General features: G+C 68.4%; 1 protein-coding gene across 1 annotated transcript in view; it reads right to left on the reverse strand.

The window, feature by feature from the left end:
* Nucleotides 1–1,569: 1,569 nt before the first annotated feature.
* Nucleotides 1,570–26,250, reverse strand: part of MUC2 (mucin 2, oligomeric mucus/gel-forming) — a 28,959-nt gene continuing 4,278 nt past the window's right edge. The window contains exons 8-49 of the mRNA XM_047823319.1: nt 25,639–25,756; nt 25,307–25,445; nt 25,108–25,215; nt 24,952–25,021; nt 24,674–24,811; nt 24,411–24,575; nt 23,895–23,989; nt 23,516–23,642; nt 23,003–23,258; nt 22,859–22,911; nt 22,629–22,729; nt 22,105–22,256; nt 21,786–21,924; nt 21,447–21,557; nt 21,183–21,362; nt 20,837–21,076; nt 20,150–20,306; nt 19,828–19,959; nt 19,206–19,353; nt 18,785–18,828; nt 18,239–18,424; nt 17,822–17,863; nt 10,659–17,248; nt 10,229–10,466; nt 9,732–9,961; nt 9,231–9,405; nt 8,554–8,801; nt 7,849–8,032; nt 7,316–7,535; nt 6,402–6,580; nt 5,973–6,042; nt 5,791–5,891; nt 5,665–5,696; nt 4,231–4,405; nt 3,927–4,031; nt 3,684–3,724; nt 3,467–3,589; nt 3,268–3,366; nt 2,483–2,611; nt 2,330–2,369; nt 1,897–2,023; nt 1,570–1,807 (exon numbers count right to left, since the gene is read on the reverse strand). Of these exons, the coding sequence (XP_047679275.1) occupies nt 1,570–1,807; nt 1,897–2,023; nt 2,330–2,369; nt 2,483–2,611; nt 3,268–3,366; nt 3,467–3,589; nt 3,684–3,724; nt 3,927–4,031; nt 4,231–4,405; nt 5,665–5,696; nt 5,791–5,891; nt 5,973–6,042; nt 6,402–6,580; nt 7,316–7,535; nt 7,849–8,032; nt 8,554–8,801; nt 9,231–9,405; nt 9,732–9,961; nt 10,229–10,466; nt 10,659–17,248; nt 17,822–17,863; nt 18,239–18,424; nt 18,785–18,828; nt 19,206–19,353; nt 19,828–19,959; nt 20,150–20,306; nt 20,837–21,076; nt 21,183–21,362; nt 21,447–21,557; nt 21,786–21,924; nt 22,105–22,256; nt 22,629–22,729; nt 22,859–22,911; nt 23,003–23,258; nt 23,516–23,642; nt 23,895–23,989; nt 24,411–24,575; nt 24,674–24,811; nt 24,952–25,021; nt 25,108–25,215; nt 25,307–25,445; nt 25,639–25,756 (12,245 nt within the window). The remainder of the gene's footprint in view (nt 1,808–1,896; nt 2,024–2,329; nt 2,370–2,482; nt 2,612–3,267; nt 3,367–3,466; nt 3,590–3,683; nt 3,725–3,926; nt 4,032–4,230; nt 4,406–5,664; nt 5,697–5,790; nt 5,892–5,972; nt 6,043–6,401; nt 6,581–7,315; nt 7,536–7,848; nt 8,033–8,553; nt 8,802–9,230; nt 9,406–9,731; nt 9,962–10,228; nt 10,467–10,658; nt 17,249–17,821; nt 17,864–18,238; nt 18,425–18,784; nt 18,829–19,205; nt 19,354–19,827; nt 19,960–20,149; nt 20,307–20,836; nt 21,077–21,182; nt 21,363–21,446; nt 21,558–21,785; nt 21,925–22,104; nt 22,257–22,628; nt 22,730–22,858; nt 22,912–23,002; nt 23,259–23,515; nt 23,643–23,894; nt 23,990–24,410; nt 24,576–24,673; nt 24,812–24,951; nt 25,022–25,107; nt 25,216–25,306; nt 25,446–25,638; nt 25,757–26,250) is intronic.

The raw sequence follows: 26,250 nt of genomic DNA on the forward strand, positions 1-26,250 counted from the left end.
TCCCCCCAGCAAACCTTCTGTCCTAGGAGGCCACTTGGTGACTCCAAGTCCAACCCAGGCCAACTGACCACCCAGGAAGTCCACAGGTCTTGGCCAGGGACAATGTGGACCCCTGAGGTCACCAAGGGGGCTGTACAGGGGCCTCTGGGGCCCTCCCAGGCCAGGGGGCCACTGGAAAGACCCCCAGGTGCCAGGGTGACGCTGATGTGCTGACACAACCTGATCGGCCATCAAGCCTTCCCTGGTGTCAGGTGGGGGCAGGTGAGGGAGGGCTGAGCCTTCAGCCCAGCTCCTCGGGGGGCAGGGAATGCAGAGAAATTGGGGTTCTGGGTGCCTCCTGGAGCAAACCCTCACTGGCCTCAGCACTGCGGAGCCTGGGGCAGGTATCCGCCCTCCCTGAGACCCTCCATTCAGTCAGGTGTAACGTGTGGCAGAGAATCACAGGGAGGACGAGATGTGGGCCCCGGGGACATCGGCACCTCCCCTTAGGTTTCCAGGGGTGCTCACAAGCCAAATGGCTACACTCGGGGGTCCTCAGCCCTAGGACCCAGGGCTCCCACCCCCTCAACACCTGGTCAGGCCGGGGGTCTGCTGCCTCAGGAGAACAGAACCTGGCTCGTCACCCAACCTTGGGCGCTCCGGCTCTGGTCCAGCGGTCTCCACGGCCGCCCAGCGGGAGGCCGCCAGTTTGCACTCTCGGTCATCAAAGGCCTGGAGGAGACCCTTCCCTAAAACCCCCATTTTGGCGGCTCAGCTCACAGAACAGCTCCCCAGACATGCGCAGGCAGGTGGACACGTGGAGGTGCGCACACACGGCACCGGCCGCCCGCCTGGGTCCCCAGAACCGACCGGAACTCCGCAAGTGGCAGAGGCCCGGAAGGTCACCTTCTGACCCACGGGCTGGTGTGCGCCCCTGACCCCGGCCCAGGACCTTCAGCTTTGCCAGTGCAGACACCCAGGATGAAGCACGCTCCAAACACATACACGCAAACACGTGTGCACGTGGCACGTTCACACCCAAGCCACGTCCGCAGACACACGCACACACCCGGCGCCCTGGGCTGTCGGGCCCCCTGTTGCGCAAAGTCAGGGGTGGAAGTCTTCCTGGACTACGATGGCCCAGAAAGGGCTTTGGCCACGCTGAGGGCAGGACAGGGCGGGACAGGGCTTTCTGGAGGCGGCTCGAGGGACAGAGGTCGCTGGGGGCCGCACTTGGCACAGGAAGCTTGCCACAGCCAGGCAGGCAAGTGTGCGCCGGCCCCCCTGCGCCCCGTGCGCAGAGCGTGCGGACCGGGCCCCTCTCTGGACCTTCTCGGTCCGCTCGCCCCACAGGAAGCAGCGAGACCCGGGGCCGTGCACGGCAGCCGTCCGGACGCCCAGCACCGACCACACACACCGGCACAGCGTCTGCCCAAGTTTATTGTGGAAAGCGAAGAATTGAACAAAGACTCAGAAAATAAATATCTGCAGAGAGGAAGCCGGCTCAGGAGGTGAGGAAGCTCAGGGGGTCAGCAGGAGGGGTGGGGGGTGCGGAGGGCGGTGGGGGCGAGCTGGGTGGCACGACCCTGTTCAAGCGCCTCCTGGGCGCAGGCCCCCGGGGCTGGAGCGCCGGGAGCGGCCGGGGACGCGGCGCGGGGCCGGCGGGAGCTCGCAGACGGTGTCCTGGCACCGGCAGCTCTCGATGTGGGTGTAGGTGTGGCTCCGCGAGCCGCCCTGGGGACAGTGCAGCACCACCTCCCGCTGGCTGGTCCGTTCTTCCTTACAGCAGGAGCACCTGTGGTCCAGGGCCTGGGCCTCGGCCGAGTACCTGCGGGCGGGCGGCCGGCCAGAGTGAGGAGCCACCCCCACTAGGGCAAGGAGCCCCTCCCCCACCCCTGCCCGGGGCCTGGGACTCACAGGGCGAAGGTCCCGCAGGACCCAGAGCAGTAGTTCATCCTGACTTTGTTGGTGCAGCCGGCGAAAGAAATTTCCCGGGTAACGGGGATGGCGGAACAGAAGGTCCTGGTCTCGTTGCGAGGGATGCCTGCCAGGAGGGGGGTTGGAGGCTCTGGGCTGGGGGGTGGGGTCTCCACACCCCGGGGGGCCCGCAGGTTCTCCCTCACGGCCTCCTCTCCCTCCTCGAGTGCCCCAGCCCCGGCCACCCCACAGCAAGCAGGGCCCCCAGCTGCTGCCCCCCAATTTAACATCTGGCTGAGAGCGGCACAGAAGGGGACGGGAGTCCCGGGACATCATCCCCTGTGCCTCCTTCACCCCCGCCCCAGGGTCCCAGAGGGAGCTCCCCTGCCGCGCCGTGTGCCCCAGAGATGCCTGCCCGCCAGGCTGTACTCACATTTCTTGCAGCAACCATTGGGCATGAGAGTGATGGAACCCTGGAAGGAAGGAGAACGAGCCTGGGACCCCCAGACCACCCCCCAGCCATGAGCAGCCCCGTCCTGCCTCAGGGTGGGAAAGGGCAGGTCCCGAAGAAAGGACCCCCACTCACCGGGAGGCAGATGCTGGGGTCAAAGTCGGGGCAGGTGATGTTGGAGACCGAAGAGATGAGCTGGTTGTGAATCTTCACGCAGCTGAAGAATGTGCAGTTATTCTTGGGGTCATGCTTTATGTCCCCGGGCTGCAGGGCACAAGACAGCCTGGTGAGACCCACAGGGGGCCCACCCGGAAGATAGACAAGAAACGCCCTGCAGGTTTCCAACCACCCAGCCAAGTGCAGCTCCTGTCGGACAGAAGGTCCAGCCTGCAGGCCCACAGCCACCAGCCTAGAGCCCCCAGACACGTCCACATCCTGACCCCTGCACCTGCAGACACGACCTTATCTGGAGAAAGAGTGCTGAGAGGTGAGATTAGGTTAAAGACGCTGAGATGAGACCATCCCAGATTACACGGGTGGTTCTAAATCCAACAACGAGTATACTTATAAGAGACAGGCGGGGCCACAGGAAGGTGAGCCAGAAAGTGGAGGGACACGGCCACAACCCCGGGGCCGTCTGGAGCCCCAGAAGCCAAAGAGGCAGGAAGGCTCCCCCAGAGCCCTTGAAGGGACCGCGGCCCTGCGACACCTTCAGCCTGGACTCCGGCTCCAGACGAAAAGACTCGGTCACTCCTGGTGTTTCCAGCCCTAGACTGCGGTCACGGCCACCCCAGGACACTGGAACAGCCATGCCCAGCCCTGGGAAGACCCTGCTGGGGTGGCGGGAGGCATCCCAGGCCTTGCCCGTGGCTGCGGGCCGGCCCCTCCTGGGTGGGGATGGGAGCAGGCCCCTCGCTCACCTTTAGGATGATGGGTTCCTTGCCGGGCCTCTTGATGATGCAGTGGGTCTGCTCACACTTACCACAGCACTCCCCGGGGGCCTCCACCAGCTCAAAGCCCTGCGGGACGCACACGGCTGGGTTGGTGCGGGGAGGAAGGGAGCCACAGAGGTGGCCGCGGGATGGCCCGTGGCCTCCAGGGGGGCGGGGGGAGGCTTACGGGGCTGCAGGAGTTGTCACAGAGCACGTGGGTGCAGGAGATGACGTTGAGCTCGGTGCTGCTGTTCCTGCGGTTGGTGCACACGCAGTCCTGGCACTTGGAGGAGTAAACTGGCGACCCCGGCTGAGGGCACAGAGAGGAGCACGTGAGGCGGGGCTACCGCCCACCACGGAGGCCCCAGAGCGGGCACCCTGCCCGGCACCCTGCCCACGCTCACCTGGTACTCAGCATTCTGGTGAACGCACACACCCTTGGGCACTGGGAGGAAGAGAACGGGGACGCGGGTCGGGCTGGACAGAGTGGACATCTGGGCCCAGGGGGAGTGTGACCACCATGCGGGGTGACCCCACGGTCAGTCCCACCCCCAGGGACAGCACGGACACTGAGCCCAGGGGGAGTGTGGCCGCCACGCAGGGTGACCCCACGGGGGTCTCAGCCCCACCCCCCAGCCCCCACTAACCACAGGTGTAGGTGGGGCAGCACTTCCCGGGTGTGATCTCACTCTTCACTTCAAATCCCAGTGGGCACTTGGACGGCGTCGCCGGGCACAGGCTGGTGTTGCACTCTGGGGGGAGGGGGGAGACAAGGGGAAAGAGGGGGCTGCGGGCACCGGCCTCCTCCGACACCCGTGCTCAGGTGGACATGCCCCAAAGGCCCCCAAGTGAGCGGCTCCCCAGCTCAGTGAGGAGGTGAAAACACCGTCGGGGGCTGCCGGGCGACTCCTGGGCCCCCAGCACCCCGCACCATCCCGGGGGTGGCCTTACTGCAGGACGTGATGTTGCAGCAGGTGTCGGCGGGGTTGACCTCTGTGAGCGGGTAGGTGCCCTCCTCCGTGCACTGGGGCGGCTCCTGGCTGCACGTCTTGGGCAGGCAGGAAATGCCGCTCCCGCCCTCCAGGCAGACACAGCTCTTGCAGTCGAACTCAAAGTGTTCCCCAAACTGCAGGCAGGAAGTGGGTGGGCAGGGGGGTCACAGGTGCCACTTGGGTGAGGCGGGCTGGCACCCAAGACCCCTTGCCAGGGCCACACCGCAGCACATCCACAGTCGGCCGGATGAGGGCACCACACCTCGCGTCCCACTCAGGTCCCATAGGACACCTGTGCCCTCCCCACCTCCCAGCACGTGGGGGCAGGTCACTGACATCACAGCCGTGACCTGCTCCTGGCACTTGCTGGCACACGGGAAACACATGACACGTGTATGGGGCTCGCAGACTAGAGCTAAGGCATCAACCATGTGTAGGAGACAGGACAACACTGTGGCCAGGATGTCATCTCAGGTTTAGATAGAGCTTCAGATGGCCCATGGGTGGGTGGCATGAAGGTGTGGATGGACACATGGGCCAGTGAGTGGATGGATGGATGGACAGATGGACGGACAGATGGGTGGATGGATGGATGGATGGATGGACGGATGGACGGACAGGAGGATGGATGGACAGACAGGAGGACAGACGGATGGACAGTTGGATGGATGGATGGGTGGATGGATGGATGGACGGACAGACGGACGGATGGATGGATGGGTGGAGAGTTTGACAGACAGATGGATGGACAGATAGACAGTTGGATGGATGGATGGATGGATGGATGGATGGACAGACGGACGGACAGATGGGTGGATGGATGGATGGATGGATGGACGGACAGGAGGACGGATGGACGGACAGGAGGACGGATGGACGGACAGGACGACAGATGGATGGACAGATGGATGGATAGATGGATGGATGGATGGATCGACGGACAGGTGGGTGGTTGGATGGATGGATGGGTGGACGGATGGACAGACAGGAGGATGGATGGACGGACAGGAGGACAGATGGACGGACAGACGGACAGATGGATGGGTGGGTGGATGGATGGATGGATGGATGGACGGATGGACGGACGGATGGATGGATGGGTGGAGAGTTGGACAGATGGATGGAGAGTTGGGTGAGTGCACGGATGGGAGGATGGATGGGTGGGTGGATGGATGGAGGGGTGGAAGGTGGGAGGGAGAGAGGGAGGGAGATGCATGGGTGGGTAAGTGACTGGGTGTGGGTGTCCGGATGACCCTGCTGGCTCAGCCCTCCGGGATGTAAATGGCATGACTCAGGGTCTGAGACTCCTGGCTTCTTCTTGCCACCCACCCTGGTCCCCAAAGTTCAGGGCTTATGGGTGAATCCTACCGTGGCACCAAGAGGAAAGGCCTACCTTTCTAGGCACATTGTCAGGTCCCACACAGCCTAGGAAGGGAGAGGAAACAAATCGTGTTAGCAGAGTCCCGGTGCCACGGGATCAGGGCGGGCTTCACGGAGGCAATGTGGGCAGGCAGCGTACCACACATGTCCACACAGGCGTCGAATCCCGGGGCGTAGTTCATGGTGCCCTCGGGACAGAAGCAGCCCTCCACCAGGATGCTGTTGTTCTTCTCGAAGGATCTGGGGATGAGAGGGCATCATGAGGTGGGTCTGTGCTCCAGCTGGAGGCCCGCCGCCCCCGTGCATCTTCCAGCAACTAACCCAGACTTGCAGGTGGGTTCCTCTGGAGGACCACAGGCCCGGTACTCCCTGTGAGGCGGACACGTCAGCACTGCAGGAAGGGGACAGGAATCAGAGAAGCCGGAGCCGGGGGGGGGGGGGGGGGGGGGTGGAGGTGGGGGACTGGCGAGTGACATTCCTGCCCCCGGGGGGGGTGAGCGGCTGCCCGGCGTCGCCCACCTCGGTGCCCCGTGCCATCCTGAGAAGGGAGGCAGGTGACGAGCTGTGTTTGGCGAGCCCGGCGGCAGCCCAGGCCCCCAGCCCCTCAAGCCTGCCCTTCTTCCCACCCCACGGTCCTGCCCGGCTCTCCCTGGACGCCTGGCCTCCCACAGGCGTGGCTACAGGCCGTAGCCAGAGACCCCACCGGCCCGCGGGACCACGGGTCCGGGGCAGGGGCAGGCGGGCACGCACAGCAGGCTCCGTTGGTGTGGTTCCGCCAGTCGATACAGACACCCTTCTGGGCACAGAGGGTCGCGTAGGTCTGCAGGCTGGCGCACTCCAGGCCCGAGCCGGGCACGAAGCAGCTGTCGAACACGCAGGCGTCGTAGTAGTGCTGGGGGGGTGCCACGGCGTGGCACTGGGCGAACAGGCTGTGAGGAAGGACACGGGGGTCACGCTCCGGCCGGCCCTCCCCGCCCCCCTCATGCTCCCCACCAGCCCAGCACCTCCACCCGGCTGCCCTGCTGGAGCCTGGCTCAGCCTGCACCCACCCAACAGGCGCCTGTGGGCTGCCCGTGGCAGGAGAGCAAAGGGCCGCCCTGGGGAAGGGGGGGTCGGCTCTGCAGCCCGAGGGCGAGGTGCTGTGCGCCCGCCTCCCGGAGGCGGAGGCTGCCGGGTGCCGGGACCCCCTCCAGCAGCCGTGGCAGGGGGGCCACGCAGCCTCGGCCCGCACACCTCTGGGAACAGGCACTCGCTCCCCGTGGATGCCAGCTCCTCTCCGTCTCAGCCCAGGTCTGCCTCCCTGACATCAGCCCTGCACGCCAGCTCGGTCCCGGCTCAGCCTCTCTCCCTAGGGCCCCCGGCGCGGTCGACCCCGCCAAGGCACAGGGACGTCTCGCCACACGGCTCAGCCCCGGAGACGTCGGAAGCCCCAGCCCCGGGCCGTCCGAGGCCCGGCACCCGCCCGTGGCGCCCTGACCTCACTCTGACACCCCAGACGTGCTCCGCGTCCGGCCCCCCTTTGCAGACTGGGGGCGAGGCCCCAGCCCCTCAAGCCTGCCCTTCTTCCCACCCCGCGGTCTGGCCTGGCTCTCCCTGTACGCCTGGCCGCTCCCTGAGCCCCTGCCCCCGGCGGGTGACCGGCGGCAGCCAGGCCTGGGGGGTACCTGTCTTTGATGAGGTCGCAGAGAGGGGAAGCACAGTCCTTGGGCGTGGGGCTGCCCGCTGACGGCGTGCTAGCCGGGGGCTTGGTGGTGACGCCGACGTGGGGACAGTGTGGCTTGGAGGGGTCGTTCACCACCCACTGGTCGGCCGCGACCTCACAGTTGGAAACGACCTCTCCGCTGGGCAACACGCAGTCGTCGGCGGTGTTGTTGGTACAAGTGCCTGCGTCGGGAGGGAGGCCCACGCTGAGCCAGCACCAGAGCCACGCCGCACAGCAGACAGCCCCGGCCCGGCCCCGGGGCCGCGGCGACCGCCAGGCCAGGGCTGAGGGCGCAGAGCGGACGAGACTCCGGCCGGCTCGGTCCCACAGGGGCCCACCCGGCATGACGGCCCCGGGGCCCCAGCCGAAGAGCCAGGGAGCCAGCCCCTGGCTGGCCGGCCGTCACACCGGCCTCGGCCCCAGCCAACCCCCAACCCCCCCCCCCGGGGGCGGGCCCGGGAGCCGCAGGGAGCCCGCAGGGGCTGAGGGGCTCACCACACTGGCCCTTGGTGTTGTTGCCAAACCGGTGGTGGGGCAGCCTGATGGAGAAGGACAGGCCGTTGTAGGAGATGAGGGCGCCCAGCCTGGAGATGTCCACCACGTAGTTGATGCCCGACTGGGACACCTGCAGCCCATACTTCCTGTAGGGCAGCGCCACGGCCTGCCCGTTGACCTGCACCTGCGGCCGGCACACCCGCGGTCAGGACGTCCCCTCGGGGCCGACGTGGTGGCCCCTCCCCCGGGGCCCTGCCCCGGCCGCCGCGCGTGTCTCACAGGGGCGAGTCGGGGCAAGCTGCGTCTTGACAGAGCATCTGGGGTCGCCCCAGCCCTACCTGTTGTCAGGCCTGTGCGTCCAGTGTGGGGACCCCTGCCTGTCCCCTGCCCCCCGTCCCCCTGCCCCTTGCCCTGGTCCCTTTCCCACTTCCTTTCCACTGCTCCGGGCCAGACTGGTCCCGGCCGATCCCCGGGGTGAGATCACAAGGACGCTGTCCCGAGAGTCCCCCTGTGCCGAGGGGTGAGGCTCCCCAGGCCCCCGGAACCAGCAACTCCACGCGAGTGTGTGCGAGAGGACTGCAGCCAGGGGGCGTGTGGGAGGTCAAGGTCCCTGGTCCCGCGAGAACAGCCCAGCCCCCTGCCGAGCGAGGGAACCGGCACCCCCCCCCCCCCCCGCCGCAGTGTCCCGCCACCTGGCCAGCGCACCTGCACTTTTATGGGGGCCATCTGCACCGTCTTGATCAGCACCTCCTGGGTCTCGTGGCGCACGATGAGCGTGCGGGGGCAGGACACCCGGTCGTTGACGTCACAGTGGTAGTTGTCGATGTAGACGCCGAAGCCGTCTACCGTGGGGCGGATCTCCTCCACCAGCACATACGTGCAGTTGCCCTGGTAGCTGTAGTAAAGCCCGTCGAAGGTGACGTAGTGCGGGTCCCCCCAGCCTGTGCAGTAGCCTGCGGACAGAGCTCCCGTGAGCCACACCAAGCCCCAGACGGGGGGAGCGGCTGGGACAGAGACAGGAGCCGGCGGGAGCCCAGGAACAGCGAGAAGACAAAGCAGGAATCCAGGGGGTCCCGGAAATTCTGGTTCCTGGAGCGCGAGGGGCGTCCAAGCCTGTGCGGTGGGACAGAGCCTGGCTTGGGAGCCAGAGGGTCCGGGTTCGAAGTCCAGCCCTGCCCCGCCCACCCCGGGGGTGGGGGGGGTGGTGGCGGGGAGCAGCCTCGGTGGTGGAGGTGGCTCCAGCAGGCACGCCCCTCCCCTGCCTGGACCCCCTGCCCCAGAGGGGGAACCAGCAGGAGGCACGAGAAGCCCCTGAGGGCCTGCAGCCCCACACCCGCAGAAGGGGGAAGGAGGGGAGGGTCCCGCGGCCTGGGCCAACTCACAGTCGCACTCCCAGTGCCAGCAGCAGCCATCAGGGTCCATGACGCGCACGGGCGGGAGGTCGTTGGAGCAGGTGGGCATGGGTGGGGGGTTGCACTTCACCTGCACTAACTCCACTATGTTGTCGTATTTGCAGATGGCCATGGTGCAGTTACACAGCCACCACGTCTCGTTCTCCTAAGGCGGGGAAGGCGCAGGGTCAGCGGGGACCACCCTGGAGCCCCAGCCTGCACAGGGGTGGCCCTGAGCCCTCCCCTGGAGCCTGGGGACCGCCCAGTGCAGGAGGCAGCCGCCCCGGCCTCACCACCGGCCAAGCCTCCTCCTCCTCCTCCTCGCCCGGCAGGGGAGGCGTGGCCCAGAAGGTGGGCGCTCGGCCGACCCTGCCCCGAAAAGGCCGCTCGGAGGACAGGGCGTCGCGGGTGACCGGCAGACATCCCTGTCCTCCCAGGTGGGCATGTGTGCGCAGAGCCAAGGGGACCACAAGCGGCCCGCAGCCCACTGACCTCTCTGGGAGGATCAAAGTCTAGGCACCCAGGGGGCTTGGTGGTGGCCAGAGTGCTCGATGCCATGGACGTGGGTGGTTTGGGTGTTGAGGCCGGCGTTGGCGAGGAAGGGGTGGGCGTTGGGGAGGGTGTGGACGGACACGACCAGTTGAAGAACTCCAAGGTGCAGGACAGCGAGCAGTTCACGTAATAGCAGGTGTCCCCATGCGTGCCGTTATACACCGTTTCACCTGCCAGGGGACAGAGACCAGACCTACACTAGCCACGCAGGGCTGGCTCCCAGAGCATACAAACAGGTGCCGACAGGGCCACTGGAGGGAAGCCCACCTCGACCGTGTCCCTGACTCACGGCGACAGCCAAGAGGGGCAGACCACAGGGACAGCCGTCCAGCCGGCTCCCGGTGGGGACTTCGGCCTAACCCCTTACCACTGGTGACAGGAGACCAGAACCCACCCGCCTCTGGCGCCTAAGAGTCAGAAGTGACAAGCCTGGGTACCTGGGGCAAAGTATGTGTCATTCAAAACGCAACAGTATTCCAGGGCTGTGCTGGTGATGGAACCTGTAGTTTCAACAATGCTGGGGGAGGAGATTGGGGTCAGCGTGGGGGGGTGCACACTGGAGGTCGTGGCACTCGTGGTCGGTGGCCTGTGCGGAGTGGATGACGGGCGTCCTGGCGGTGTGAGCGTTTCTGTGGACGTCGCTGACACAGTCGTGGGTGTGGGTGTGGAGGGGGTCTCCGTGCTGGTGGTGGTGGTAGTTGAGGCCGGGGTCGGGGTGGGGGTCGAGGTCTCCGTGCTGGTGGTGGTGGTGGTCAGGGTGGGGGTCGGGGTCTCCGTGCCGGTGGTGGTCGGGGTGGCAGTTGGGGTCTCCGTGCTGGTGGTGGTGGTGGTGGAGGCTGGGGTCAGGGTCTCCGTGCTGGTGGTCGTGGTGGTGGAGGCCGGGGTCGGGGTCTCCGTGCTGGTGGTGGTCAGGGTGGCGGCTGGGGTCTCCGTGCTGGTGGTGGTCGGGGTGGAGGTCGGGGTCCCCGTGCTGGTGGTGGTGGTGGTGGTGGAGGCCGGGGTCGGGGTCTCCGTGCTGGTGGTGGTCGGGGTGGGGGTCGGGGTCTCCGTGCTGGTGGTGGTCGGGGTGGCAGTTGGGGTCTCCGTGCTGGTGGTGGTCGGGGTGGAGGCCGGGGTCCCCGTGCTGGTGGTGGTGGTGGTGGAGGCCGGGGTCGGGGTCTCCGTGCTGGTGGTGGTCGGGGTGGGGGTCGGGGTCTCCGTGCTGGTGGTGGTCGGGGTGGCAGTTGGGGTCTCCGTGCTGGTGGTGGTCGGGGTGGAGGCCGGGGTCCCCGTGCTGGTGGTGGTGGTGGTGGTGGAGGCCGGGGTCGGGGTCTCCGTGCTGGTGGTGGTCAGAGTGGAGGTCGGGGTCTCCGTGCTGGTGGTGGTCGGGGTGGGGGTCGGGGTCTCCGTGCTGGTGGTGGTGGTGGTGGAGGCCGGGGTCGGGGTCTCCGTGCTGGTGGTGGTCGGGGTGGGAGTCGGGGTCTCCGTGCTGGTGGTGGTGGTGGAGACTGGGGTCGGGGTCTCCGTGCTGGTGGTGGTCGGGGTGGGGGTCGGGGTCTCCGTGCTGGTGGTGGTGGTGGTGGAGGCCGGGGTCGGGGTCTCCGTGCTGGTGGTGGTTGGGGTGGAGGTCGGGGTCCCCGTGCTGGTGGTGGTGGTGGTGGTGGAGGCCGGGGTCGGGGTCTCCGTGCTGGTGGTGGTCGGGGTGGGGGTCGGGGTCTCCGTGCTGGTGGTGGTCAGGGTGGCAGTTGGGGTCTCCGTGCTGGTGGTGGTTGGGGTGGAGGCCGGGGTCCCCGTGCTGGTGGTGGTGGTGGTGGAGGCCGGGGTCGGGGTCTCCGTGCTGGTGGTGGTCAGAGTGGAGGTCGGGGTCTCCGTGCTGGTGGTGGTCGGGGTGGGGGTCGGGGTCTCCGTGCTGGTGGTGGTCGGGGTGGCAGTTGGGGTCTCCGTGCTGGTGGTGGTTGGGGTGGAGGCCGGGGTCCCCGTGCTGGTGGTGGTGGTGGTGGAGGCCGGGGTCGGGGTCTCCGTGCTGGTGGTGGTCGGGGTGGGGGTTGGGGTCTCCGTGCTGGTGGTGGTGGTGGTGGAGATTGGGGTCGGGGTCTCCGTGCTGGTGGTGGTCGGGGTGGGGGTCGGGGTCTCCGTGCTGGTGGTGGTGGTGGTGGAGGCCGGGGTCGGGGTCTCCGTGCTGGTGGTGGTCGGGGTGGAGGTCGGGGTCCCCGTGCTGGTGGTGGTGGTGGTGGTGGAGGCCGGGGTCGGGGTCTCCGTGCTGGTGGTGGTCGGGGTGGAGGTCGGGGTCCCCGTGCTGGTGGTGGTGGTGGTGGTGGAGGCCGGGGTCGGGGTCTCCGTGCTGGTGGTGGTCGGGGTGGGGGTCGGGGTCCCCGTGCTGGTGGTGGTGGTGGTGGTGGAGGCCGGGGTCAGGGTCTCCGTGCTGGTGGTGGTCGGGGTGGGGGTCGGGGTCCCCGTGCTGGTGGTGGTGGTGGTGGTGGAGGCCGGGGTCGGGGTCTCCGTGCTGGTGGTGGTCGGGGTGGGGGTCGGGGTCTCCGTGCTGGTGGTGGTCAGGGTGGCAGTTGGGGTCTCCGTGCTGGTGGTGGTTGGGGTGGAGGCCGGGGTCCCCGTGCTGGTGGTGGTGGTGGTGGAGGCCGGGGTCGGGGTCTCCGTGCTGGTGGTGGTCAGAGTGGAGGTCGGGGTCTCCGTGCTGGTGGTGGTCGGGGTGGGGGTCGGGGTCTCCGTGCTGGTGGTGGTCGGGGTGGCAGTTGGGGTCTCCGTGCTGGTGGTGGTTGGGGTGGAGGCCGGGGTCCCCGTGCTGGTGGTGGTGGTGGTGGAGGCCGGGGTCGGGGTCTCCGTGCTGGTGGTGGTCGGGGTGGGGGTCGGGGTCTCCGTGCTGGTGGTGGTGGTGGTGGAGATTGGGGTCGGGGTCTCCGTGCTGGTGGTGGTCGGGGTGGGGGTCGGGGTCTCCGTGCTGGTGGTGGTGGTGGTGGAGGCCGGGGTCGGGGTCTCCGTGCTGGTGGTGGTCGGGGTGGAGGTCGGGGTCCCCGTGCTGGTGGTGGTGGTGGTGGTGGAGGCCGGGGTCGGGGTCTCCGTGCTGGTGGTGGTCGGGGTGGAGGTCGGGGTCCCCGTGCTGGTGGTGGTGGTGGTGGTGGAGGCCGGGGTCGGGGTCTCCGTGCTGGTGGTGGTCAGAGTGGAGGTCGGGGTCCCCGTGCTGGTGGTGGTGGTGGTGGTGGAGGCCGGGGTCGGGGTCTCCGTGCTGGTGGTGGTCGGGGTGGAGGTCGGGGTCCCCGTGCTGGTTGTGGTGGTGGTGGTGGTGGTGGTGGAGGCCGGGGTCGGGGTCTCCGTGCTGGTGGTGGTCGGGGTGGTGGTCGGGGTCTCCGTGCTGGTGGTGGTGGAGGTCGGGGTCTTCGTGCTGGTGGTGGTGGTGCTCGAGGCCGGGGTCGGCGTCTCCTTGCTGGTGGTGGTCGGGGTGGAGGTCGGGGTCGGGGTCCCCGTGCTGGTGGTGGTGGTGGTCGAGGCCGGGATTGGGGTCTCTGTGCTGGTGGTGGTCGAGGCGGGGGTTGGGGTCTCTGTGCTGGTGGTGGTGGTGGTCGAGGCCGGGGTCGGGGTCTCCGTGCTGGTGGTGGTGGTGGTCGAGGCCGGGATCGGGGTCTCCGTGCTGGTGGTGGTGGTGGTCGAGGCGGGGGTTGGGGTCTCTGTGCTGGTGGTGGTGGTGGTCGAGGCCGGGGTCGGGGTCTCCGTGCTGGTGGTGGTCGGGGTGGGGGTCGGGGTCTCCGTGCTGGTGGTGGTCGGGGTGGGGGTCGGGGTCTCCGTGCTGGTGGTGGTCGGGGTGGGGGTTGGGGTCTCCGTGCTGCTGGTCGTGGTGATGGAGGCCGGGGTCGGGGTCTCTGTGCTGGTGGTGGTCGGGGTGGTGGTTGGGGTCTCCGTGCTGGTGGTGGTTGGGGTGGTGGTTGGGGTCTCCGTGCTGGTGGTGGTTGGGGTGGAGGCCGGGGTCGGGGTCTCCGTGCTGGTGGTGGTCGAGGCCGGGGTCGGGGTCTCCGTGCTGGTGGTGGTCGGGGTGGTGGTTGGGGTCTCCGTGCTGGTGGTGGTTGGGGTGGAGGCCGGGGTCGGGGTCTCCGTGCTGGTGGTGGTCGGGGTGGCGGTTGTGGTCTCCGTGCTGGTGGTGGTCGGGGTGGAGGTCGGGGTCTCCGTGCTGGTGGAGGTCGGGGTGGAGATCAGGGTTCCCGTGCTGGTGGTGGTGGTGGTGGAGGCCGGGGTCGGGGTCTCCGTGCTGGTGGTGGTCGGGGTGGAGGTCGGGGTCTCCGTGCTGGTGGTGGTGGTGGTGGTGGTGGAGGCTGGGGTCGGGGTCTCTGTGCTGGTGGTGGTCGGGGTGGGGGTCGGGGTCTCCGTGCTGGTGGTGGTGGTGGTGGAGGCTGGGGTCGGGGTCTCTGTGCTGGTGGTGGTCGGGGTGGAGGTCGGGGTCTCCGTGCTGGTGGTGGTCGGGGTGGGGGTCGGGGTCTCCGTGCTGGTGGTGGTCGGCGTGGGGGTTGGGGTCTCCGTGCTGGTGGTCGTGGTGATGGAGGCCGGGGTCGGGGTCTCTGTGCTGGTGGTGGTCGGGGTGGAGGTCGGGGTCGGGGTCCGCGTGCTGGTGGTGGTGGTGGTCGAGGCCAGGGGCAGGGTCTCCGTGCTGGTGGTGGTGGTGGTCGAGGCCGGGGTTGGGGTCTCTGTGATGGTGGTGGTCGAGGCGGGGGTCGGGGTCTCCGTGCTGGTGGTGGTGGTGGTCGGGGTGGAGGTCGGGGTCTCCGTGCTGGTGGTGGTGGTGGTGGAGGCTGGGGTCGGGGTCTCTGTGCTGGTGGTGGTCGGGGTGGGGGTCGGGGTCTCCGTGCTGGTGGTGGTGGTGGTGGAGGCTGGGGTCGGGGTCTCTGTGCTGGTGGTGGTCGGGGTGGGAGTCGGGGTCTCCGTGCTGGTGGTCGTGGTGGTGGAGGCCGGGGTCGGGGTCTCCGTGCTGGTGGTGGTCAGGGTGGCGGTTGGGGTCTCCGTGCTGGTGGTGGTCGGGGTGGAGGTCGGGGTCCCCGTGCTGGTGGTGGTGGTGGTGGTGGAGGCCGGGGTCGGGGTCTCCGTGCTGGTGGTGGTCGGGGTGGGGGTCGGGGTCTCCGTGCTGGTGGTGGTGATGGTCGGGGTGGAGGTCAGGGTCTCCGTGCTGGTGGTGGTGGTGGTTGAGGCCGGGGTCGGGGTCTCCGTGCTGGTGGTGGTCGGGGTGGGGGTTGGGGTCTCCGTGCTGGTGGTCGTGGTGATGGAGGCCGGGGTCGGGGTCTCCGTGCTGGTGGTGGTCGGGGTGGAGGTCGGGGTCGGGGTCCGCGTGCTGATGGTGGTGGTGGTCGAGGCCGGGGGCGGGGTCTCCGTGCTGGTGGTGGTGGTGGTCGAGGCCGGGGTTGGGGTCTCTGTGATGGTGGTGGTCGAGGCGGGGGTCGGGGTCTCCGTGCTGGTGGTGGTGGTGGTCGGGGTGGAGGTCGGGGTCTCCGTGCTGGTGGTGGTGGTGGTCGAGGCCGGGGTCGGGGTCTCCGTGCTGGTGGTGGTCAGAGTGGAGGTCGGGGTCTCCGTGCTGGTGGTGGTCGGGGTGGTGGTTGGGGTGGAGGCCGGGGTCGGGGTCTCCGTGCTGGTGGTGGTCGGGGTGGCAGTTGGGGTCTCCGTGCTGGTGGTGGTCAGAGTGGAGGTCGGGGTCTCCGTGCTGGTGGTGGTCGGGGTGGAGGCCGGGGTCGGGGTCTCCGTGCTGGTGGTGGTCGGAGTGGGGGTCGGGGTCTCCGTGCTGGTGGTGGTGGTGGTTGTGGTGGAGGTCGGGGTCTCCGTGCTGGTGGTGGTCGAGGCCGGGGTCGGGGTCTCCGTGCTGGTGGTGGTCGGGGTGGGGGTCGGGGTCTCCGTGCTGGTGGTGGTCGGGGTGGGGGTCGGGGTCTCCGTGCTGGTGGTGGTCAGGGTGGGGGTCGGAGTCTCCGTGCTGGTGGTGGTGGTGGTGGAGGCCGGGGTCGGGGTCTCCGTGCTGGTGGTGGTCAGAGTGGAGGTCGGGGTCTCCGTGCTGGTGGTGGTCGGGGTGGAGGTCGGGGTCTCCGTGCTGGTGGTGGTGGTGGTGGAGGCCGGGGTCGGGGTCTCCGTGCTGGTCGTGGTCGGGGTGGCAGTTGGGGTCTCCGTGCTGGTGGTGGTCAGAGTGGAGGTCGGGGTCTCCGTGCTGGTGGTGGTCGGGGTGGAGGCCGGGGTCAGGGTCTCCGTGCTGGTGGTGGTCGGGGTGGGGGTCGGGGTCTCCGTGTTGGTGGTGGTGGTGGTTGGGGTGGAGGTCGGGGTCTCCGTGCTGGTGGTGGTGGTGGTCGAGCCCGGGGTCGGGGTCTCCATGCTGGTGGTGGTCGGGTTGGGGGTCGGGGTCTCCGTGCTGGTGGTGGTGGTGGTTGGGGTGGAGGTCGGGGTCTCCGTGCTGGTGGTGGTCGGGGTGGGGGTCGGGGTCTCCGTGCTGGTGGTGGTCAGGGTGGGGGCCGGGGTCTCCGTGCTGGTGGTGGTCGGGGTGGGGGTCGGGGTCTCCGTGCTGGTGGTGGTCGGGGTGGGGGTCGGAGTCTCCGTGCTGGTGGTGGTGGTGGTGGAGGCCGGGGTCGGGGTCTCCGTGCTGGTGGTGGTCAGAGTGGAGGTCGGGGTCTCCGTGCTGGTGGTGGTCGGGGTGGAGGTCGGGGTCTCCGTGCTGGTGGTGGTCGGGGTGGAGGTCGGAGTCTCCGTGCTGCTGGTGGTGGTGGTCGAGGCCGGGGTCGGGGTCTCTGTGCTGGTGGTGGTGGTGGTCGGGGAGGTCGGCGTGGTTACAGGGGAAGGCGTGGAGATGCAGGGTGGAGGCCACGAACAGCAGTAGACGTTGATCTCATAGTTGAGGCAAGAAGGCTGGGGCATGTATCCCCCTGGCTTCTGGTTTTCATTTCTGCACACCAGCCCGACACTGATGTCGCAATCCACGTTCTGCCCCAGCTGCCCAAGGGGGACGTCAGGGAACTGGGCGGCTCTGCAGGAGATGTTGGCCGCCCAGCCTGGTTCACAGACCTTGACAGATTCGATGTCTGCCCCCGGTTTGGTGTTGTCTGGTTTCCCTGAATCCAGCCAGCCAGTCCAATTGCACTCAGGCACGCACTCAGGCATGCTGGTGGTGGTCGGGGTGGTGGTTGTGGTTGAGGGGGTGGTGGTTGGGGCCGTGGTTGGGGACCCGGGACACTCATACATCGGCAGGCAACAATTGACACGTATTTCATAGTCATAACAGACGGCGAACGGCCCGTTTCCAAACTGGTCTTCGTTGAGGCAAGTGAACCCTGAGGAGACATCGCACCGTACCTTCTGGCCCGTCTCCTCCCAGCTGAGCTCTGGCTCCGTGGCCAACCTGCACTGGATGTCCTCGGGTTCCCTGCAGACACTGTCGAATTTCTCCCAGTCTCCACCGGTGCTGTCCATGCTGGGGTGGTTCTCGTTGATCCAGTCGGACCAGAAGCAGCACACATCTGGGGAAGCAAATCCGGGATCGGATTGGTCACCGCGCCTGGACGCAGCTTCCGGGGAGCCCACCGGGACTGGCACGACCGCCCTCCTATCACGGCCAAAGAGCCAGGGTGTTGTCGGCTCAGAGAGTGTGGGCCCGGCTCCGCTTCCTCCCTCCTCCTGCAGCTCCACACTGAGCCCCAGGGAAGGAAGAGCCCCTCACGCCACACCTGGGTGACAGCCCGACCCCCGGGCTGCAGCCCTCTGCCCCTCCCTTGGCTGTTTTCAAATCCTGATGTCCCCCTGAAAACAATTAGCATGGACAGGGTCAGCCATTCCAATGAGAAAGCCCACGGGAAGGGGCTCGGTCCGGACGCTTGAACAACAGTGTCACCCCGAGCCGCTCCCTCCCCCGTGCGTCAGCCAGGCACCCGTGAGTCCCAGGGGGTCATGCCACCCAAAGCACCCTCTCTGGTGACGTGAGCAGCACGGGCCACGGGCCCCACATCCGCATCTCCTGGGGAGTTCCCGGAGCAGCTCCGGGTGCCCTGCCCCCTGCATCCACCCGCCTCGGGGACACTGCCCACACAACTTACTGGGAGTGGTTGAGGACGGGGTCGTTGAGGAGATGGTCGTTGCTGCACAAGAGCCAGAAAGGAAAGGAGGCTGTCACTAGAGGTTGTGACACCTGTACGACTCTTTCATAATTTTTACAAGTCCCTTTTTCCCGTGGCTACCACACCCCCGTGGCTCGTCCGGTGACGGCCACCACCTCAGTGAGAACAACCACGGGGGGATTTAAGGACCTTCCTCTGCTCCTCTAAGCCTCAGGGGTATTTTCTCGCTGGTTCGGGAAGTGTTCCTAGGTCACCTTCGCTGCGGTCTGGGCTCAGGGATGTGGTCCTGATGCCGCATCTCAACTCGGCGGGCCAGGGGCCCCGGTGACGTCCCCTGAACGGAGACACCCGTGAGCTGCGCGCACCCCCGCATTTCAGCTGGGCCCGGGGCCTCACCTGTGCTGGGGGTGGGGGTGGGGGTGGTGCTCGTGGTGCCGGTGACCGGGGTGGTGGAGGGCGGCAAGGAGGACGAGGGAGGCGAGGTAGGCTGGCAGACGTTGAAGTGTTTCTCCACCGTCCCGTTGGGCCCGCAGATCAGCCAGTAGCAGAAAGACCCATCCTGAGTATAGTTGAGAATCTTCCCTGGGGGACGGGCAGGAGGCCAAGGTCAACATGGCAAGGACAAGACAGAGCCCCTCGAGTACCCCCTGCCCGTCCCAATCAGAGAAAGACTAGGTGTCCCCCAGCCCCGACCAGCGGCAGACCGATCTGCCACCGGGACTCCATCCCCAGAAACCCATCGGAGCGCAGAAGCCGGATGGCACAAGGGGTGACCTCGGCCCCTCATCTCAGGCCTGGGGAGGCCGGTGCAAGTCAGAGCCGGCTCTGAGCCAGGAAGGGCCTCTGGGGACCGCAGGAGCAGGGGAGGGGGACACTGAGCCCCACCCCCACAGTCCAGGGACAGGCAGCTTGGTGGCTCTCCTGGGCGGGAGGGCAGCTCACCTTCTTCGGGCCGGCAGACGACTTCCGAGGAGTTGGTACACATGCTGCAAAGCAAGCACAGAGCTGCAGACCCCGAGCACACACCCCCCGCCCAGGCCCTCCCTGGTGCACCCCGGGTGCAGCTCCAAAGGAGCCTGCCCACTGGGGTCTAGCTGTGGGCCGAGGAGGACAAGCTGAGGCAGGCAAAGGCCAGACAGAGCAGGCGGATGAGAAGGGACAGGCTGGCCTGTCCCCACGTCCTGTTCCCGTGTCTATACCTGCGGGTGTGCGCCCCTGGCCGTGCGTCCACACCCACACACATGAACGCGTGGTGTGTGCGTGTAGGCACATGCTCGCGTGTGCACCTGTGCACACGAAGCCACGTCACCCGTGCGCGTGCGCCCGACCTCCCCCGGGCTCCCTGCAGGGCGAACTTAGGTACCAAGACTGGCAGTCCTTGTCGGAGGGCACGGACGCTCCAGGTGGGTAACGGGTGTCCTCGACGTAGCAGCCACACTGGTCGGCCGTGACGCACTTTTTCTTGTCCTCGTCGTAGATGGGCCTGTCCTTGGGGCACCGTGGGTAGCAGCCTGGTAGGCACAGGGCACAGAGTTTGGACCGCCACGGAGGATCCCACATCCTCCAGACCCCACCATCGTGCCCACCATGTCAGGGCCTTCTCTCCAGGAGGTTCCTCCGGGAAGTCCTAGGTCCCCCCTCGCTGGGCCCTGCACACTGCCATAGGGCCAAAGGGATGGCCAGGCCCCTCCCAGCCTCCTGGGGAGGTGGGGGAGGGCACTCCCTCCCCAGATCTGCAGGTGGCTCACCCCTTCACATCCCTAGTTCTCAACTCCAAGGCCCTGAGGAGGTTCCCCGGGACCCCTGGATGAGACACCCGCCCGTCCTGCTTCCTTCCGCCTCTCCGCTCGGGCGGGGTCTTGGCTTCACAGCGAGGTGGGCCTGGTCCGCCCCGGACCTCAGGTCGCCAGCCCCACGGGGCCTCTCCCAGGCGACCCTGCGGGTCTGCAGAGGACCCTGTGCCTCGGCCCCCGGGGCACGCTCACCCTCCAGGTAGGACACGGAGATGTTGGAGTGGATCCCGTTGACCGTCCTGCAGGTCTCAAAGCTGCGGTTCCCACACGGCTCGTAGTGCCACTCGCACTCGTCCGGGGGGTTGTAGTAGTCACAGAAGATGGCTGTGGGGGACGCGGGGTCAGATCCAGGGAGCACGAGGCCAGCTCCCTTCTGGCAGCCCACGCGCCACCCTGGCCCCGAGCAACGGCTCTCAGGAGGGAAAGAGACTGCAAACACCCCATCCCTTGGGTGGGTAAGGAGGGCCAGCCCACCCACAGTGTGGCCCCCGCCCTAGGACAGGCGGGCACTCACGGCACAGGTCTGGCGTCCTCCAGAACACGCAGGCCCCCTCCTTCGTGCACGCCTGGGCGTAGGAGGCCACGGCAGAGCAAAAGCACTCACAGTCCCCGCCCGTGTCGCAGGAGCACGAGTCATGGACGCAGGCCTCGTAGAATGGCTTGGGGTCCACCTGGGGGAGAAGACCTCTGTGCCCTGGGCCCGCACTGCCCTCATGGGGCCGGGCCTGCCCCTGCAGCCGAGGAGCTCAGGACCCCCAGGGCAGGGCACGGTCACCCAGCACTAGCCTCCCAGGGGGCCGGCAGGGGAGGTCCAGAGACAGGGGGCCACCCCTCCCCTCCCCCCCCCGCCCCCCCCCCCCCCCCCCCCACTGCCCGGAGCTTCCGTCCTTTCTCCCTCCCTGGAAGACATGAGGGCTGGGGACCCAGCCAGGGGTCTCCGGGAGGGCCGGGCCTCTGGTAAAGGCCAGAAAATGGAGCTGAAGCTGGAGGAGAGGAGGCACATGGTGACCTCAGGGCGCTCCTCAGCGGGAGCAAGAAGGGCCACCCTGCGCAAGGATCCATGCCGTCCACCGCCACGGCCCCGCCTACGGCCCCGCCCACGCGCACAGCCCCGCCCAGGCCCGCCCCCACGGCCCCGCCCACGGCCCCGCCCACGCGCACGTTCCCGCCCAGGCCCGCCGCCACGGCCCCGCCCACGCACCTTGCTGTGGCAGACGGCGAAGACCCGGCTCTTGATGATACTGCACTGCTTCATGGCCCAGGAGAGGCGGTGCGGCCTCAGGGCGCAGGGCTCTGGGGTGAAGCTCACGTCTGGGCAGGTGGGAGCCGCCTTCCAGCTGTTCCCGAAGTCCAGCTCGCTGTCCACCACCATGTGGTCCCTCGTGGTGAAGTCGTTGCTGGAGCGGCGGTCGAAGTTCCCACACAGCCCGCACACCGTGCCCTGCGGAGGCAGCGAGCCCGGGGCGTGGTGAGGCGGCTCCGGCCCGGGAGGGCGGCTCGGCCCCTCCTGCGCCCCGGGGCCCCGGCAGCCGGGCGCCGCCACGCACCTCGTAGGACGGCGCCAGCTTGATGAAGACGGTGGTCCTCTTGTCCCAGATGACGATGACGCCCACGCTGGCCTCTACCACCAGGTACTGGCCCACCTCCCGCGTGGTGTAGGACACGTGGTGGCCCACGTCTCGCTGGATCACCGCGCGGTGCTTGCCCTCCAGCTTCAGCTCCAGACTCTGTGCCCAGGGGAGAGGCCCTGTCACTGGGCGCCCGGAGCATCCCCGAGGGCTCGTGCGTCCCCGGCATCAGGCGGCACTCACCCCCATGAAGATTTTGATGGCCTTGGAGCAGGTGACGCCCGTGGTGCCACAGGGAACATTCTCGGTGATGATGCTGAAGGAGCCCAGTGAGGAGTTCTGGCCACAGTAGTCCTGGGGACCCACGGGGGACGTGAGCCACACTGGCCCGGCCACCGCTGCCCCGGGCCCCCACCCAGCCTCAGCCCTCCTCTGGTAAGAGGGGGCCCTTAACGGCACACACAAGCCCCTCACTCACTCCCCGGGCCCCTCACTGGGGACCCCTTCTTGCTGGGCTGAGAGTGGCTTTAGGACGTGGTGCGGGGCCACGGGCTGGGGGCAGGGCCACGCCGCTGCCCTCACCTGAGCCGCCACGTAGGAGCAGTGTCCATCAAAGTCGTAGTGCTTTCCGTCGAACGTGATGTAGTGGCCACTTCCGTAGATGGAGCAGGAGCCGTAGCACACGGCCTGCGTGCACGCCCAGCGGCCCCTCCGGCAGGTGCTGAGGAGAGTGGGAAGGGGGCCTGGAGGGGCCACGGGGGTGCAAGTCCCCCCACCCCTGCTCAGAGGGAGCCCGGCGGGCCGGGCGCTGTGCGGACAGCCCCGGAGCGGCTCACGAACCACACCCACCCCACCCCACCCCCGCCAGAGCTCCTGGGGCCGGGGTCAGCCAGCCACTCACCAGGTGTTGCAGTCCACCTTGATCTTGTCCCCAGGGGAGTACAGGTCCTTGTTGTGCACACAGGGACACTGCTCTTCCACGACGCAGCCGCCGCGGCCGTCATCCAGCAGCCCGTCCGGGCAAACACAGCCGCTGATGCACTCCGTCTGGTACTGCAGGCGGCCGGAGCGGCGTTCAGGGATTTGCTTCGGGGCCCAGAGCTGGCCCCGTCACTGCCGCCCCCTTTCCTGACCCTGGCAGACACTCCTTTGTCCCTTCCCCACCCACAGACCCTGGCCCTCTCTCCTCTCTCGTGCTCTGCCCTGGGCCAGGGTACAGGCGAGGGCTGGTAGCCGAGGGTCCCTAGGCTGGCCACCGTGCCCTCAGTGGGCCGGACGGGGGGCCGACCGGCCACCACCTCCCCTGCCCGGGGACAGGGAGGGCCAGTGAGGCCCGTGTGTGCGCGGGACCCAACATCCAGGTCCCGGGGCCAGTGTGGATGCCTGGGGACACCCTCCCCCCCCCATGGCGGCCCCCACACGCACGTGGCCGGCAGCCAGCGTCTGGCAGCTGGTGGGTCGCGGGTTCTGGATGGCCAGCGCTGTCAGGTTGTTGCAATCCATGTGGATCTTTGGGGCCTGACAGCCTGTGGGACAGAGGGGGCCGCCTCGGCTCAGTGGAAGTCGGGCTGGGGGCGGGGGGGGGGGGGGGGGGGAGGGTTCAGCAGGCGGGGATGGGTGAGGGGTGGGGAGCCAGGCACACGCAGGCTACTTACGAAGGCCGATCAGCTGGATCTGAATGCACTGAAGCCTGCCGTTCCGGCAAACGCTGAGGGGAAGAGGCAGGAAGTGAACAGGCCCCTCGTGGGGGCAGGCGGGCCCGTGGGTCCCCCCATGCTCCCCAACCCCAGGCTGCCTACCATCGCTCCCCCTGCCGCAGGACCACTGCCCCGGCCTCCAGGTAGAGGCCGCGGTGATAGCAAGAGCACTTGGCCAGGGGCACACAGCGGCCCTTCTCATCCAGGAAGGTGTGGTCGGGGCAGCCGCAGCCGTCCACCGGCGCAAAGCCCTTGAGGCAGTGGGTGTCGGCCTCGGAGAGCGAGCGGCAGGTGGGCTGGCAGGTGGTCAGGTTGTACAGGAAGATCTGTGAGCTGGGGCAGGAGCCCACGTCCTTGTCTGCGGAGGCGTGGGGCGGGCGTGAGGGGCGCAGGGACGGCCCCCGGCCCCCCGCCCCCCGCCCCACAGGCCATCCCTGAGCCCCACCCCGGCCAAGGGGCCCACGAGGGCAGTCTCCCTGAGACGGCGCACGGGAACCCCGCCCCCCCCGGAACCCCGGGCCGCGGTTCTGGGCCCCGCCCTGCCAGCACGGAACAGCGGGGCTGACCCCTCCCGCCACGGGGGACGCCAGACACCCCGCGGGGGCTGGCACTCACTGCAGACTTGCTCCCGCCACCCCCACAGCATGACGCCCTTGGTGGCGCAGGCGCGGGCGTAGGAGGACAGGGCGGCGCACATGCAGTCCTCGCTGTTCTGGCAGTTACACGTATCGTACCTGCACCTCTGGGGGAAAGTGAGGCAGGCAGTGAGCGAGGGAAGCAGCTCACACACGCACGCGCACACACGCACCGGCTCCCACCCCGCAAGGGGCAAACCCAGGCGAGGCACCCCCGCGCGCACACGTGCTGACGGTCGGCCCCTCCCAGGGGGAGACTCGAGGCCAAGGGTCGGGCTCGGCCCGACGCACAGAGCGCACCTTCCGGGCAAGATCGGGCGACGGGCAGGGCCCGTGCGGGTCCCGCGGGTCCCACCCACCTTGTAATACTCCGAGGGGTCCACGGCTGAGTGGCACCTGCCGAAGGGGGTCTCTGTCTTCTTCAGCAGGGAGCACCAGTGCTCCGCGTAGTTGGCTGCGGAGGACGGACAGAGCCTCAGCAGGGGCAGGCCCCTCCAGCAGGTCCCCTGAGCCCCGCTGCCTGGCCACCCAGCTGGAACCCACTCGGTCCCCTGGAGCCCAGTCCCCTCCAGCCCAATGCAAGGCCACACCCCCACCCCAGCCGCCCCACGCTCAACCTGCCCTGACCTGGTGGGTGGGAAGGCATGTGTCATGTCCCCAGACCAGCCCCTGGGTGAGGGCCACCACCCAGTGATTAGCGAGCAAGCCTGGCCCCTCCGCGGTGACTCTTGGCGGGCAGCCACCGTGGACCACCCTACCCAGCCACGCGGCAGAAAGCAGCAGCTGGACAGGCTGGCCAGCTGGCCTCCCCCCAGCCCCACCCGGCCAACAGGTCCCGCGGGGCGTCCCGTGCACCCGGAGGGGCCGAGCCTCACCGCTCTCGATGTTGAGGGAGCAGGGGTCCTCCAGCCAGTCCAGTTTGTCGTGGCAACTCGACTGGGCCTTCCACGTGTTGGCGAAGCCGGCCCCCGTGGCCTCCACCAGCCCGCCCGCCGTCTTGAAGTCATCCCCTTCCAGGCCGTTGAAGTTCCCGCAGAGGCCTGAGGGGCCGGGACAGGGTTGGGAAGGGGCGGGGCGCCAGGGGGCAGGCCCCGAGCGAGCGGGGCCCTCGTGGGGGCGGGCCGAGGGCACCACTCACCCTGCACGCGCCCCTGGGCGGCCTGGTCCAGCGTCACAAACAGCTGCATCACGGGCACCAGCTGCACCTGCAGCCTGAGGCCGAAGGCGGTGTTCACCACGAGGTGGTGGGAGGATGGTTGGAAGATGGAGAAGCTGGCTGCAAGGCAGGGGGCGGGGTCCCCCTCGTCAGCAGGGGTATCTGGAGCTGCAGGGGGCTGTACCTCCTCCAGCGCCACCCCCAGCTGGGCGTCCCATGGACCCACCAGTCATGGGGGGGGGGGAGGGGGCAGGACTCACCAGTCACGTGGGGCAAGTTCACCTGCAGCTCATTCAGCAGCACGCTGCCGTCCGACTTGAAGGCCACCACCTGCGGGACAGGCAGAGGGGACGGTGGGGCTGAGAGGGGCCCTGGGGGCCCAGGGGCGCCGGGCGGGGAGGGGCGGGGGCACCCACGTTCTTCTTCTTGTCGGTCAGCAGCACCACCGTCTTCAGGCAGGTCTGCTTGTCCGTGGAGCCGCAGGGGGCCAGCTCACCCAGGAGGGCATAGGAGTCGTGGTCACCCTGCAGGGGACAGGGACGGTGGCAGCGACCCACACAGAGCCTGATGCAGGGCCGGGAGCCGGCCGTGCCCGCTCGCCGCCCGGCCAGCTACCTTGACCAGCACGTAGTAGCAGTCCCCGTGGAAAGTGTACTTCTTCCCGTCGAAGGTGGAGATGTGGGAGCCGCCCTCCAGGGCGCAGGTGCCTGGGCATGGCAGGTCTTTGCACACCCAGCGGCCGGCGGTGCAGACGCTGTGGGCCATGGGGCACAGGGTCAGGCTCAGCTGCCCCCCCTCCAGCCCACCGGCCCCTAGCCCAAGGCTCCCAGCCCAGGGCACCCAGCCCAGGAAACCCCCCCAGCCCAGGGCCCCCAGCCCACCGGCTCCCAGCCCCCAGCCCACCCGGCCCCCAGCCCAAGGCCCCCAGCCCGGGACCCGGGACCCACCACTGCTCGCAGTCGTTGGTGATCTGCTGGCCGGGCAAGTACAGGTGCCCGTGGACCTTGCAGTGACACTGGCTGACGGGAATGCAGCCTCTGCCCGCAATGTCATCGTACACAGTGCCTGGACGGTAGGGAAGAGACGTTATCCTCGGCCAGCCTCGGAAAACCCCAGAATCCCCACAGCGGGGCTTTCTCCGGCAGGGCCGCAGCCCCGGGCTGGCCTGTGATGGGGCAATCTCCCAGGTGGGGTTGCCAGCCAGGCCTCCCACCCGCAGGCCCCTCTGGTCCTTCGGGGACACCTGTGCCCCCACACATCACCCAGTCAGGGATCTGCCTTGGGAACACAGCCTCCAGACCACCACCCTGGGGGCCTCCAGGCTCTGTGAGCAGGGCAGCGGGACAGGTGCCCTCGGGGTGATGACCAGGAAGGAGTCCTCCCACCGAGACTCCCTGAAGCCCCACTGTGTGCGCTTGGGAGGCGGTCTTCAGCTTCTGTGTCCCTTCTACCCAGTGTCAGGGAAGAGGGCACCGCCCCTCGCGTCCAGCGCCATCGCTGACCTCCCCCCCCCCCCCGCCCCCCGGTCCCAGAGCACACGGGCCTGGGCGGGCCATCTC

The sequence above is a fragment of the Prionailurus viverrinus genome, chromosome D1 (genome assembly GCF_022837055.1).
Source record: "Prionailurus viverrinus isolate Anna chromosome D1, UM_Priviv_1.0, whole genome shotgun sequence".
Classification (NCBI taxonomy): Eukaryota; Metazoa; Chordata; class Mammalia; order Carnivora; family Felidae; genus Prionailurus; species Prionailurus viverrinus.